Here is a 14452-nt window from a genome sequence, read left to right as displayed (position 1 = left end):
AAAGACGAGTTTCCTCCAGCCGCCTGCACAAGATGTAAATTTGAGTGATGAGTCTTGTACTGTACATCCTCAATGCAAGCTTTGTGAAGCAACACAGGTGCCACTACAGATTTGGATGTCTGGTTTGTTATAGATCTGTTTTAACTATTTTCAGACATGTTCACACTCGAGTCGAAGGTTTAAAAAAAATCTATGTATATATATATATATATGTGTGTGTGTGTGTGTGTGTGTGTGTGTGCAAACATGAGTGCTTCAACTTATAAATGTTGCTGAAAAACTATAAATATAAATGAAACAAAGCTGCAAGTGAAAAGGTGTCTTCAGTTTATTCCTCCTGCAGAGCTTGTTTGTGTTCTTTGTATATGTGTTAAATTTTTCTTATTTATTTCCTTTCAACATGAATATCTTCAAGTTCAAAAGAAGACTGAAATAAGTGATAATCATGTGTCTGGATATTCAAGACACAGAGGCACCCTGATGTGACATGCCCGCTTTGGGCAGATCTGTCTGCTAATTACAGCCTAGCTCCGAAGAGGGAGGTACTTGCGTGGTGGGGGCTTTTCTTTTTTTTTTTTTTTAATGATGCGAGGGGTAGATATGGTATAAATACCCTCATCATTGTACTGGAGGGCAGCATATCCTCAGTTGTGCTCCTACCCTAAGGATATACAGCAGCACCAGGAGCTTACTGGTGCTGAAGAGACTTGGTTTTCCCCTCATTGGATGCCGGTATGTGTGATTTCTCTTCCTAATCTAACTGCATCTATCTCTGGAGGAGTGTAGGCAACATCTCGGCTTTATCTAGGCCTTGAGCGCTTCCTATGGCAGGCTGGGAACACAAGGCAGACCTTGACTGATTTGGAGCTTCTGGGGTGATATTCAGAGACTCCTGAAGGACTCAGAATACTCTGACTGGGATAAGATTTTAATGTATACCTTGCTACTTTAACATCTTATTCCCTGTCTAGTGAGTTTTTGGAAAGAAATGTAGAACATGTACAGTTAGCTGAGAAAGTTGTTATCCTCTGTATATAACTCAGAAAGTAAAGTTTGCTAACTCTTTGCAGCTTGAAACTGTTGTGCTAACTGTCTTCTTCTTTCCCCTACAGGCCTGACCTTGCAAAATGGACATGCGAGTAGCAGCCATCCTCCTCTTCATGGTGGCCTCCACAGCTGCCCACGGAAAGGGGTACGTGGTGAAGAAGGTGATGCCCTACCCTGTGAAGAGCCACGGTAAGAATGCACAACTTCTTTCTCTATAGACAGTCTGTTTTTTTTTTTTTTTACCCTAAAGCATGCAAAGACTTCTCTTTTAAAGTACAACATAGACTATAAAGTCAGACTATCTTTCCTTAAAGCGATCTTTACTTGAGCTACATTTCACAACAGTCTTGCCTTACCTTTCAAATCTTAAGTGAGGGAATTAGCATCTTTGTTGTGGCCAAAAAGAGCACTGTAAGCAGTCAGACAGATGCTGGCCACAGCTGCACTTTACTTTGAAAAGTGAACTCCACTTTGCACTAGGAGAGTCTTGTGTTCTGATTGGCTACAGCAGTTTGCAAGGCTCTCCAATCACGCAGTCTGTTTAGATCTGAGAGTTGAATAATAACACTTAACAATGTTTTTTTTTCTGAAAATACTAAATTTTGATGAATTTAGGTCTTCATTCTTCATACCTTTTTGTAGTTTTTACTGAAGTTTTTGTCCATTTATTCAGCCAATATAGTCACATTAGCAACATTTTTCATGAAATCTTTTTATATATATTTTATTTTTTTAAAAAGCTTTTAATAATGTTGATTAGCATGCAAGATACTATATAAACATTTGTTGTGCCTGCTTTTTGTCAGTACACAGTGTTCATTGTTGCACCATCTATTCATACTGTTGTGTGTTTAACTACTTGTTGTGTGTTGTTTCACATTATCTATGCATCTAGCATTTTTAACAGGCAAAAAAAATTGTAAGGCTGCTGCTGCATTCACTGCATGTAGTGTGTTTAATTTGGCAGATTTGTTTTCCCATTCAAATTTTGCTCTCAATGTTGCCTGTTCATTTTCTTGCACTCATGTTTGTCAAGGCACAATTTAGTTTGTTTTTAGCGCAAGTTAACTTTGCTTTTCCAAAATATTTCCTGTGCAAAACATGAAGGAGATCCAGATTTTTGATGCAACAAAAAGCAAATTTCTGCACCTTAAAAATAGGATTTACAGTGTGGTCATGAGTGTTTCCTAAAATGCAATGCAAAATATGTAATGTTTTTTTCTTTTATGCTTTTTATGTGAATCAACATGCTGCTATTTTTATTTAGAAAAGTAGCTGTTAGTGGATTATTTTTAGTTTGACACTGACAATTACAGTCCAATCACCCAGCAGTGTGGTTTGTTTGGGTGTGCCTGCTTAACACAGAAGTAGAAACATCTGTTTGGATTTATCCAAACTAAGCTAGAGTGAGCCAGGGAGTGAGCCTTTTACACTCAAACACATGTGACCACATTAAGGCAGCAAATAAAAAAAAAAGAAAAGAAAACCTCCCCCGCATTTAGAACTACTGTTTCACAAACAAGTCATTGACCTGCACTGCATATTAAAATAGCAATAAAACAGGTTATGAACAATCAATTTAATTTTACTTACAGTTTTTCTATATTAGAATTAAATACAAGCTCAAATAACAGTATATTGCATTCTTTAAAAAGAAAGTAGGGACAGTTTATTTCACTTATTTTAAAGGCTTCAAAATACAAGTTAGATTTTATAAACTAAATAAGTGAATCAGTATAATGTAGGCATACACAGTTTACAGCATTTACAGCTTTCCTGCCCCACCTCCAGGAAGCACTGAAACAGGACCAATCAGAAGAGAATATTTCAACTATTTTTTTGCCATTATGGTCAAACCGTGAAGGTGAACAACACTCATTGGAGAACTTCTCTCAAAATTTTCAGTTCATTTCACATTTGTTTTGTGAAAAGCCTGATGAAAGGAAACAAGTCACTTACGAAACTTACTGAGACTCAAACAAACTCAGACCTGAAAGCTGGGAAGTGCATCCATGTTATGTTCATAAACAAAGTGATAGATACTGGAGGTGCTGAGTAGACTGCTGATATCACTCTTAATTTGATGCACAGACTACAGGTTCATTACAGTATAAAAAGAAAATAAACAAGATGTTTTGAAGCAATCTCTTGAACATATTCAACATCTTGGGTTTAAGTTCTACTATAGCATTTTCATTTTTATAGTGACAATAACACAACAAAGCAGCACACAGTCTGTGAGTGCTTCCATGTAGCAACTTTGTGTCTGTTTTTGTTTGTTTTGGTGTTACTCATGATGGTCTCTCTTTCCCTCTTCACAGTTGTGTCAGTAGCAGGTGAGCCTGGTCCTCCAGGTGAGCCTGGTCCTGAGGGACCTGCTGGCCCTCCCGGCGCCCCAGGTGAGAACGGTGAAGGCCTGCCTGGACCCCAAGGACCTCCTGGACCTCCTGGTGCTCCTGGCCGCTCCATCGCTGGCAAGCCTGGCTCCCCAGGTGGACCTGGCAAACCTGGCAGCAATGGAGAGCCTGGTGCGAGGGGAGATACTGGAGCCACTGGCCCTCAAGGACCTAGGGGAGCCCCTGGATCTCCTGGAAGCCCCGGACCTGCTGGTCTTACTGCTACTGGCAAGCCTGGACCTGCAGGTCTTCCTGGAGCAATGGGACCTAGAGGAGAACCTGGCCTGAAAGGTCATCCAGGTGTCCCTGGACTTCCAGGTGCTAAGGGTGATAGAGGGGTGGGAGCTCCAGGACCTCAAGGTGAGACAGGACCTGAAGGACCTATGGGCCCACCTGGACAGCCAGGTGTGGGTGGAGTTGGAAAGCCAGGAAAGGCCGGTGCACCCGGTGAGCCAGGAAAGTCAGGTAGCCCAGGTAGAGATGGTGCCACTGGTCCTATGGGACCCCAGGGACCCAAGGGACACACCGGTGCCCCAGGTGTAGGCCTTCCAGGTAAACCAGGTGAGAATGGTGCCCCAGGTCTGCCTGGTCCAACTGGCCCTAAAGGCCACCAGGGACCTGCTGGAGCCACTGGTGCCCCTGGAGTCCCCGGATATGGAAAGCCAGGTGCAAATGGAGAGAAGGGAGAGAGGGGAGCTACAGGTAGTCCAGGTGCCACAGGTGCTAAGGGTGACCAGGGTCCAACAGGATATACTGGTGCTACTGGTGCAACTGGCCCCACTGGTCCTACTGGACCTCAGGGTGAGAGAGGTTTCCCAGGTGAAGCTGGTGCTGTTGGCCCTAAAGGTGACACAGGTGCAACTGGACCTCAGGGACCCAAGGGACACAAGGGAGATCAGGGAGTTCAGGGTTTCCAGGGTAAACAGGGTTATCCAGGTGCAGCTGGTCCTCCTGGACCCAGAGGTGCCACTGGACCCACTGGTGACAAAGGTCATGCTGGCGCCCCAGGTACACCTGGTGCCCCTGGTATTCCAGGCCCTGCTGGACCCAAAGGTCATCCTGGCCGTGCAGGTGAACCCGGTGCTTCTGGATCTGATGGTGCTCCAGGTCCCAGAGGACCCGGTGGTGCTCAAGGTCCTGCTGGTGCTCCTGGCCTTAAGGGACACCCAGGTCTCCCTGGTGCTCCTGGTCCTGCTGGTTTGGCTGCTAAGGGTGTCCCCGGACCTCAGGGTCCCCCTGGTGTTCCCGGTGAGCCTGGAGCTGATGGAGAGGCTGGCCCAGCTGGCCCTCCTGGCCCTCCTGGTCCTCCCGGTGAGGTTGTGTTCGAGAAGGGCATGGGAATGAGTGAGGTTATGGTCAAGTCCCCCATGTCTGCTTTCACTGCATCTCTGGCCACCCCCTACCCTGCTGCTGGCACCCCCATTAAGTTTGACCAGATTGTGTACAACGCTGAGAATCACTATGACCCTGAGACCGGCATTTTCACTTGCCAGGTTCCTGGAGTTTACTACTTCTCCTACAGCATCCATGTGAATGGAGCTCATGCCCTGGTGGCTCTGTACAAGAATGGCCAGCCTGTTATGTTCACTTATGATGAGTACAACAAGGGCTTCCTGGACCAGATGTCTGGTAGTGCTGTCCTCTTGCTCGATGAGCAGGACACAGTCTATGTCCAGATCCCTGATGAGGAGGCCAATGGTGTCTTTGCCGCCGAGAATGTCCACTGCTCTTTCTCTGGGTTCCTCATTGCTTCAACGTGATACGTTGATACAGTAGTTCCCAAAAGCCGAACCAACTAAATTTGCAATCTATTTCTCAAAGTAAACTCCCTGTTAATTTTTCCTCAACCCAACAGACAGGCAGTTCACCCTTCTTTGAGGAATAGTAGCATCTCAACTTGAAAACTACAAGAAAATAGGTGCTTAGAAGAAGGAAAACTAATTTATGAAAACAGGTGATCAGGGATGGGGGAAGCAATCCACAAAGTTACCAGTGAGCTTTTGTAATGGAGACAGCATGTGAAATTGAGGTGTTATAACTGTGTTGTGTCCTGAATTTTCTTTTCCACTCTGTTCCTTTTATACTGACTTCAACTGGTGACTCTTAATTTAGTGTTTGTCTGTTTTTGTTTGTTTTTGTACAACCTTGTTTTTTTTTTTGGGTGACCAATAATCTTATTAAAAGTACACTAATGCTTTTCTGTGCAACATGTTGTAACTAAATGTGACTTGAATATATTGTGAAATGGTAATGGTCAAATTGACCATTATAATGAAATAAGTCACCAGAATACTGTCATGCAGACACAAACTGTTTAACAACAACATTGTTATATCCCTGGACATGCATTATGACATGCAAAGCATAATGACCTAAATAAATGATGTCTTAACGAATACCTTGTCTCATGAGCATTTCTTCTCCATTCATTTAATAAATGCTAAAAAACTCATATTTGTGCCAAAGTTGCATATTTACAAGGTGCTTTCATTAGAATGATCCCTCTTATTCTAATCATTACCTAATTATCTTTCTTTTAATGGCTCAGATGTACCACTACACTGCTGCCTTCTTCAGAACATGCAGATCTACGAAGTTCACACCTCTCTTTCCACCCACCTCGCCGCCCTCACTGCAGCTGGAGCACACCAGCTCACCTGGTCAAACACTGTAAAGCTAATCTACACTACACAAAAGCAAGCTGTAATATTAAATTAGTCATACAATCCAGAAACTGATTCGGAAGAAGAGCAATGAGACATAAAACCACAGCCGGCGAATTGATGGGATTGGATCCATAGGTTTGTTTTATATATAATTCTAGCAGTTTGTATTCTATAAAAAACACCATATAGGCATGTTAACAATGCAAAACAGCTTAATTTTAATCAAGAGGTAAATGAGACATAGATCAATTTTAACTGTTCACTAATGCTACTTTATACAAATTACTTGGTAGCTAATACACAGCAACACAAAGTCTTCTATAATCTATAATTGTGCAATTCTAGAATATAGAAGTCAATCTACCCCAAGAGAACATTTAATTTATTAGCGTGAACTAAGACTAAAACCCATTTTTTCCTGCACAATACTAAATCAATCACTCAGTAAGGCACTTCAAAAACAATGAGTGTTTCCAAAAAAATTTGACAGGCTGAATGAAAGATTAACCTGCTGCCAAAATATTCAAAAGTAATAATTACAGAAATCAAAACAGTACAATAATGAGAGGAAGAATGACTCATGAAGGACAGATATGCATATTACGCCCCGGACAAAAAAATACGACATAAGAATCGGATACACAGAAAGCAATGCTACCATGTTATATAGTAAATGGTCTGCAACTTACAGTATACAGTATATATATATATATAGTATATTTTGACCATAGATAGATTTTCAAAGCACTTTGCAATGTGTTTCTCATTTACACACACTCACATATCAGTGCTGGCAGAGCTGGCATGGATGGTGTGCACCTGCCATCAGAGGCAACCTGTGGTTCACTATCCTGCCCAAGAACACTTCAGTACATGCTGGGGGATCAGAAATGAAACTACCTGTCAGTGGTAAAGCCATTCAAATACTTTTTGCCTGACTAATACATAAAAATACTCTATTATAAGTAATGTCTTGCATTCAAAGCAGCTATCTAATTACTTAATATGCAGATTGACAAATTTTGGCTTGTTTTATTATTGCATATTAGATTACTGAATTATTGCATTAAAGCATTTTAATCTTTAATGTTCTTTAATGGGTTGTTTTTCATTAACAAGGTATCATATTTTAGCATCTTATATGTTTTGTAAGAAACAATTGCATAGGTGGCAACTTCAGTAGAATAAAATGTACAATATTTACTCTCTAAAATGTAGTGGAGTAGAAGTACAGAACGGAACAGAAATATAGAGTAAGGTGAAATGGAAAAGTGACTGACTTATTCTTTCAGGGGCTTCGGGGGGGAGAAAGACCTATTGCTCTTTCTGTAATGTGTAAATACTCATACACCCAAATATTACTGATTCTTTCATTTGTTTGTGATCACTTAAAAACACCTTTGTTAGAAAGCTACATCTTGTGAGCACAACATAAACTACAAATATAAAATGCACAACTGGATAAGAATACAAGTCCAACCCTCTTTACCTTGTTGTAATTTAGTGGCGCAGTTTCCCTTAGAACTACTCAGTTAGATCAGTTACACCCACCATTTTTGCAGCTGGTAGAGTCCAAGTTAACAAAGCTGGTTTTAAAAAAATCTTAGGAAATCCACACCCACTTAAATGCAGTACTTGAGTAAATGTACTTAGGTATGACTAGCCGTATATAGAAGCTGAGCTGCATGATAAAATATGAATCTCTCCCCACATGATGGCCACTGGTTGCCTGCTTGGCAGCCAAAGTTTACAAATGCTACTCTACCATGCAAGTCTGAATGCGGGCGAGCTGAAAATAGTCTGGGTGTGGGATGAGGGACAGGGATGGTCTTCTCGCATGGCAGCAGCTGTCTGATCTCCCTTGGTAGAGAGAACCGAGACGGTGGTTAGGTGAGGGGCCCGAGGGAACAGAGAGAAGAGGAAGCTGGTTGAAAGAAACCGCTGGGGATTGCCATCTGAGGGTGCTGCCATCCAGAGACGCTCTGTGGTGGCTGCATGAGGTGGGACAGACAGCGGCACAGTTGCAGCGCTGCCTCCGGCCGACGCCACAAGCCGCACTCCCAAATTATCATACTTAAAGGAATATTTCACTTTGATATATTTTCGTTTGAGGGCTCACCTGCTATGCCATCAGTATGTCTGTACATTTGTGTATTTGAAAGAAACGAGCAAGAAGAACCAGGAGGGTTCGAGCAGGATGGAGATGGTGATGATGGGCTACGTCATTTCTGTGAGGCACACTGGAGGCCAAAATGAGCAGCAACCCTCTCAACAACCTGACCAAGATGGACAAGCAGACTGGAAAGCATAAATAGACATATTATGTGTAAAACACACCCTTCTTGCGGTGGCCGGAGCTGTAGTACACAGGGTTAAACTGGGTGCAAAGGAAATAGATGGTTTGAAATGAGCCTGGGTACAGCTGCAGGCCACTAAAAACACCCAAGAGGAGTTTTGCTGCAATCTCCTGCACTCCTAAAAAGATTCTGGTGTCTTTATGGGGTTTTGTGGAAGGAATCCCAACATGTCGATGGTGAGCTCAGGCATCTGTTAGGCCTGTGCTGCAGTTGTTTGCTGTAGATGCTAAACCTCTAGACGTCGTAAAAATGTTTTGTTTCTAACACTATCATTTATGGTGTAAAGCCAGAGGCTGTGTGATTGACTCAAACACAGCTCGTCCCTGGATCTCATGACATAATTACGTTGCGGTTCCTTCCCAGAGCAAGTCCGTCATTTTCTTAAAAATACCGTAGAGCAGTGGGCACATGTGACTTTGTGCTCTCTGCAAATTAGACTGGTTTAGACAGAAAAATGTTCTTGTGTTAATAACATACAATTTAGGATGTGCTGACAGGTGCCTCAAAGGGGGAAGTTCAGCTGCTATTTTGTCATTATTTTTGCTCCATTTCAATCAATGAAATCTGAATTTTATTGGAAGAGGAGGGAAGAAAGTGGTATTATAAGGAACAGCTGCATCTTTTTAAGAAGCTGTGTAGTGTTTTATGTTGCTGCTAATAGAATTAAACAATCAGCCAAAGCATTAGCAATTTTCTCTAAATTCAATTACATCTAAAACAAATATTGTGAGATTCTAAATACAGCTCTATGCGGGATTTTAAGAAATGCTTTGACGAACATGTCACTAGATATTTTCCAGTGCACCACATGAGGGTGCTGTGAAGCAAATTATCCATCTTTATACCCATGTAGTTGCTGATCTCAGTCACTATAATCTTTAATCTCACTTTCTCAGTTTAAAGAATGTATATAAAGGGCAGCAGTGTGCTAACATTATGAATAAATGAGCTCAGAGTGCCAATTCACACTTCATTGCTTTATTCTTCAGCAGTACTCACAGAATAAACCGAACACCTTGATACCAGTTTGCAGTCATTGTTACATTCCATATTGAATAAGGTGAGCCTTGTTATATACAGAAAATAATAATTAAAGACTGTATCCTCAACCACGAATTTGTGTGCTTTCGTGTCGATTTTTAAGTGGTGTTGTAGTCATCACAGCTTGATGCAAAACTTGCTTAAAACATCTCCCAATTTTATTCAATCTTACAAATGGTGAAAAACAAGAAAACTTCATTTACAATGGGTAATCTGTTAAAAACTTCAGTCATTTAGGTACATCTCAGTCATAAAACCAGTAATATCAAAGTCTATACAACGTGCATTACTACAGAGTTTGGAAATGGTGGAATCTAACGGAAAGTGAATGAGCACCTATTGTTTTGACAGTTCACTAAATCTAGTTCATTCAAGGAATGGTTTGTGTCCACAGGAGCGTTGAGCTTTAAAGAGTTGTAAACAACTGTGCATTGCAAAGACAACATTTAAGACTTGGATTAGGACTTTCCCTTTAAATATCACAATGTGTCAGATCTTGCAGACACAGCTTTAGCTGCTACATCCAATCGCCCAGCACCAAATACTTGTTGATTAAATATATGTCAAATTCAGCAACGTGTCGACAGTCATGGTTTCATGTAGAAAAAACATTCCCACTCACATTCGCACTTTCACACTCACCCATGTCACAAATGCAAGCACCAATGAGCAGTGAGGAAGCAGCACACTCTCCACTACACCTCCTGTCCATCACTGCCAGGGACACTGCAGTCATTATGGATGAGATGGTTGCAGAGTAGTAAACAAACACCAACAAAAAAAAAAAAAAATTAACAAAAAGAAACAAACAAAAAAATCCCTGGTTTTAGACAAGTCCTCGCATTCCTTCAGACGGGCTACATCGTCTCCTTCATTCCGGTGTCTCGTTCAGCAGGATTACTCGGCGGCGGCGGCCTCTGGACTGGCTGCCGTCTCTGGCTCAGAAGGTGAAGCTTCAGCGGGTTTCTCCTCCGCAGCTGCCGGTGCTGCTGCCTCCTCGGCCTTCACCTCCTCTGCCTTTGGCTCCTCAGCTGCAGCCTCCTTGGCTCCCTCCTCGCCAGCCTCGGCCGGTTTGGCCTCCTCAGTAGCTGCCTCCTCTGATGCCGCCTTCTCTCCTTCGGCTGGTTCTGCTGCCGCTGCTCCCTCTTCTGCCGCCTCCTCAGACTCTTTCTTGGTCTTCTTGAAGGAGAAGCCGCCGAGCTTAAAGGAGGGCTTCTTGAAGGAGAAACGCTTCTTCTTCTGCTTGCCATCCTCGCTGGTGGATGCAGTGCCTTCCTCTGACTTGGCAGCAGCATCACCGTTTGTGGCAGCGGGCTCCTTCTCTCCGTTGGCCTCAGCGCCCTCTACTTTCTCGCCCTCTTCTTTGGGTGCCTCCTCGGTCGGAGTGCTTCCATTGGCCTGCACCTCGGCCTTGTTGGCCTCATCTGCAGCTGGAGAAGCATCACCGTTGGTCTTGGCATGACCATTCTCCTGGAAGAAGGAAACATATCATTCTTAAACATGCAATTTCAAGAGGTCAAGGCCTGTAGTCGTGCCATTTAAAGCCTGTATGTGGACATTTGTGTGCAAAACTACCTCCTAAAACAATCCAGGATGATGTGATGCTTGACTGAATACACAGACTAGTAGTAACCAATGAGAAATAGCCTTAAACCTGCAGCAACATCTGTTACTAGGAGAGTGACGACAGATCTGTGGTTCTCAGCAGTAGGCTACTGTGGTTAGACTGCAGTGCGGCGCGCGTCCAGCAGGTGGCGTTCACTGTGGAGTCAATGGAAACAACATAGGAATTTGGTTTTATCTCCACCCCCCCTTTTTTTTACGACCAGTGAAGTCAAACCAAAGTGCATTATTTTAATTTTTGCGGCATTCCTCTTGTGTCACCCTCCATTTTCTTTTATAACGTGTTGATTTTGTGGGTGTTTCTGTGCGCAAAAGAAAGAATAAAACGTGGCTCCTTTCTTGAACCTGGCAACAAAGGCGTGGTACCGTTTTTTAAAATGGCCATGCCACAGTGAGAGCGGCCGCAAAAAAAAAACCCTGCTGCACACATTCCAACCGAATGAATTAAAAATGTTTAGACAGTGAAACCTCAGAGCAGCTGGGAGATGTCCGTAATAAATCAAATAAGCTGTGATTAAAACCAAAGCGTGCATCTGGTTAGCTGTGCGGATTTAGGCTTTGATATTCAGATGATTCATTTAAATCCAATTTGTGCATCAAATCTGCAGCGTTTCGATGGAAAACGCTGCAAAAAGAGAGCTAAATCTGCAACAATGAAGTGAAAATGGATCCATGTGGCCACTTTCCCTGAATGCCGGCGAGCGTGGGGATGCGCTACAGGGAACACGGAGCACGCCATTGACGCAACACATTGCTCAAATTGAGGCGAAATTTCATGCGAGCAATTAAGACAAATAATTCAAACCCCGTCATTTACCTGTCCGTTCGTCTTGGCCGCGACTGCCGCGCCTTCTGCCGGCTTTTCCACCGCGGCGTCCTCTTTTCCAGCGGTTTTGGAGATTTGTGCTCCCATGCTTTTGTTCCAACAAAGGAACCCGACCGATCAAATGAATGAACAAAGACCGCAAGCTTCCTCTCTACCCCCCAAAAATTTTTCCAAAACGCCTCCTTCTCTTCTTCTTGCAAAACCGAAGAATCGAAATCAAAGGGACCGCAACACACACAAAAAAAGGAGGAGAAATGTGCGCTTGCGAGATTCGGGAGGAAAAAAAACTGACCGGAGAGACGGTGCGAAGAAACGGGGGGTTCTTGCAATTTTTTCTCGAGCGGAGTTTGTAAATGGAGAAATTGGCCCCCGTCGCAAATGAGATGCGGAGTACAACGCCCAAGTCCGCTGATGAATGGGTGCCGGGGCCGTGACGTCACCGCCGGCCCGTCTCCGCCAATCAGAGCGCCGGATTCCGACGAGTGGGGAGGTCACGGAGTGGGGGGGCCGCGGACAATGGGAGAGACACAACAACATGGCCTACAACTTGTTTTCACAGTGCTCACGCTTGATTTTTCAGGTTTCATGATTCATGGATCCTTAAAATCTACAATCACACTAACCTGGATGCCGATCTTAAAGGTGATATGCTAGAAATATCTGATTATCCTGCAATAAATAATGTGTTTATTGGTTCAGAAGAGAACTACAAAACACATTTGTTTACATGCAGATGGCTATCACTTTGTGTTGTTTATGTGTTGAAAAGCAGTCATTCTCTGCACTGGCAAATAATGGAGCCCTCATTCATTTTTAAGTGTAATACTTAATATATTGCAAATAATTTTTTTTGCAGAATTGTCACATTTAGTAGCAGAGCTGACCTTTTTAAACAGCTGATTATTCTACCAGTTCATGAGAACAATATAACTAACTTGTGTTTTTGTTTTCAAGATGTATAGATAGATAGATAGATAGATAGATAGATAGATAGATAGATAGATACGCTATACTGTGAGAGTTAAATTGGTTGCATGTGTAGCAGACAAATCTAAAATTTTGAAATTCAAAAAACAAGTTTACTATTTATTTAGATCTTGAGCTGATTTAAAAGCAGGTGCTCCTAAATGTGCTAATTTTGCATAAAAAATTTGCAAAACATAAAATATCGCGGCACACACACCCTTTATACATGGTTTGCATTCTTTTGTTATTCTATGGTTGCATGTCATATTTTTATAAGAGTTTAATAAATCAGTAGTTTAGTTGAAAGAAATGTCAGAAAATGGTGAAAAATGTTGATCAGTGGTTCCCAAAGCATAAGATGGTGTCTTCAAATGCCTTACTTTTAGCCACAAGCCAAAGTAATACAGTTTATTGTTACAGAGAAACAAAAAAAACACAAATATTCAGAGAATTTTTTACCTTTTTCTTTTAAAAAATTACTCACCCTGATGAATCGATTCTCAAAATAGTCAGCAGTTAATTTACTAGTTGCCACCTAATTGATTAATCGCTGCAGCTCTACTCATTATGCACACTGAGTGAGATTTCTTCTATAAACCACTTGAGTTTTGTTTAAATGTCATCTTCACAGTTTGCAGTTATGTTTCTGTGCAAAATAAAATCTACAAACTATATTTTTGTAATATATTTTAGCATCAATGAGTGAAATGAGTGTGTTCACTGTACAGGGCTGCAACAAATAGGGCATTAGAAGTTGTTTATCAGAACTTCTGAGTTAATATATGCATGTATCAAAACAACAGATTGATTTGGAAGTCTGGGTGGAGAAAGCACAGCTCAGCTGGTCTCATGTTATATCACCAGGACTCCCTCCTGACATATGCCCACTCAGTAAACAGACGTCCCCTGGAACTATAAGCCCCTGTGCCCACGACTTCCCTCATCCCTCTTCTTGCATAATAGTGTCTTGTCTGCTAGTTGCAGCTGGAGCATCCCAGTGACCCAGATATAATGAGAGTTTATGGCTCTGTGCTGCTGCTCCAGCAGCCTTCAGTGCTCCGACTCCACCACCAGCCACAAGTCTCCTCTCGCTGCCATCACTGCATGACCCACATCTCCATGGTTACCGGTCCAAAATGGCTGCGAGGGAGAAGCTGCACGTTTGCTGATGAGGGCTTTAGATCAAGCCTCCTGGTTGTGGAGAAGTAGGGTGAGAGTGAGTTCAAGACAGAGCAGTCTGAGGATTAGGGTGACTTCTTTCACCCTCCCTCAGCAGCTAACTAGGCCACGTTCATTGTTGTCATATTCTGATTACATGCAAAGCTCTAATTGTTATGGAGAGCTGCCATGAATATGGAAACTTTGGAACAAAGCCAGTAGGGCATGGAGTGCTTTTAAATAAACAAAAAAAGCTACGAGGGTTTATATTATTGTTGTTATTTTTAGGTTAATATTGTTAATGTTTTTTAATTGATAACACCTTAGTAAGTAAGTATAGATCTCTACAAAGCAGGTTTAGAATAAAAGTAA

The 14452-nt window shown here is 42.4% G+C and overlaps 2 protein-coding genes across 2 annotated transcripts; one reads left to right on the top strand and one right to left on the bottom strand.

Moving 5' to 3' along the window:
* The first annotated feature begins 575 nt into the window (after positions 1 to 575).
* col10a1a (collagen, type X, alpha 1a) lies at positions 576 to 5839 on the top strand. Its single transcript, XM_023277341.3, has 3 exons — positions 576 to 732; positions 1113 to 1236; positions 3369 to 5839. The coding sequence occupies exons 2-3, from the start codon at positions 1128 to 1130 to the stop codon at positions 5201 to 5203; spliced, it is 1944 nt and encodes a 647-aa protein (XP_023133109.1). The 5' UTR covers positions 576 to 732; positions 1113 to 1127; the 3' UTR covers positions 5204 to 5839.
* Positions 5840 to 9643: 3804 nt separating this feature from the next.
* On the bottom strand, positions 9644 to 12226 carry marcksb (myristoylated alanine-rich protein kinase C substrate b). Its single transcript, XM_023277361.3, has 2 exons — positions 11948 to 12226; positions 9644 to 10977 (listed from the first exon to the last, which is right to left on the bottom strand). Exons 1-2 carry the CDS (start codon positions 12041 to 12043, stop codon positions 10405 to 10407), a joined length of 669 nt encoding a protein of 222 aa, XP_023133129.1. The 5' UTR covers positions 12044 to 12226; the 3' UTR covers positions 9644 to 10404.
* Positions 12227 to 14452: the final 2226 nt, after the last annotated feature.

Source organism: Amphiprion ocellaris, chromosome 20 (genome assembly GCF_022539595.1).
Source record: "Amphiprion ocellaris isolate individual 3 ecotype Okinawa chromosome 20, ASM2253959v1, whole genome shotgun sequence".
Lineage (NCBI taxonomy): Eukaryota > Metazoa > Chordata > Actinopteri > Pomacentridae > Amphiprion > Amphiprion ocellaris.
The sequence above is the reverse complement of the archived record's forward strand: the minus strand, read 5'-3'. Positions and strand labels throughout refer to the sequence as shown.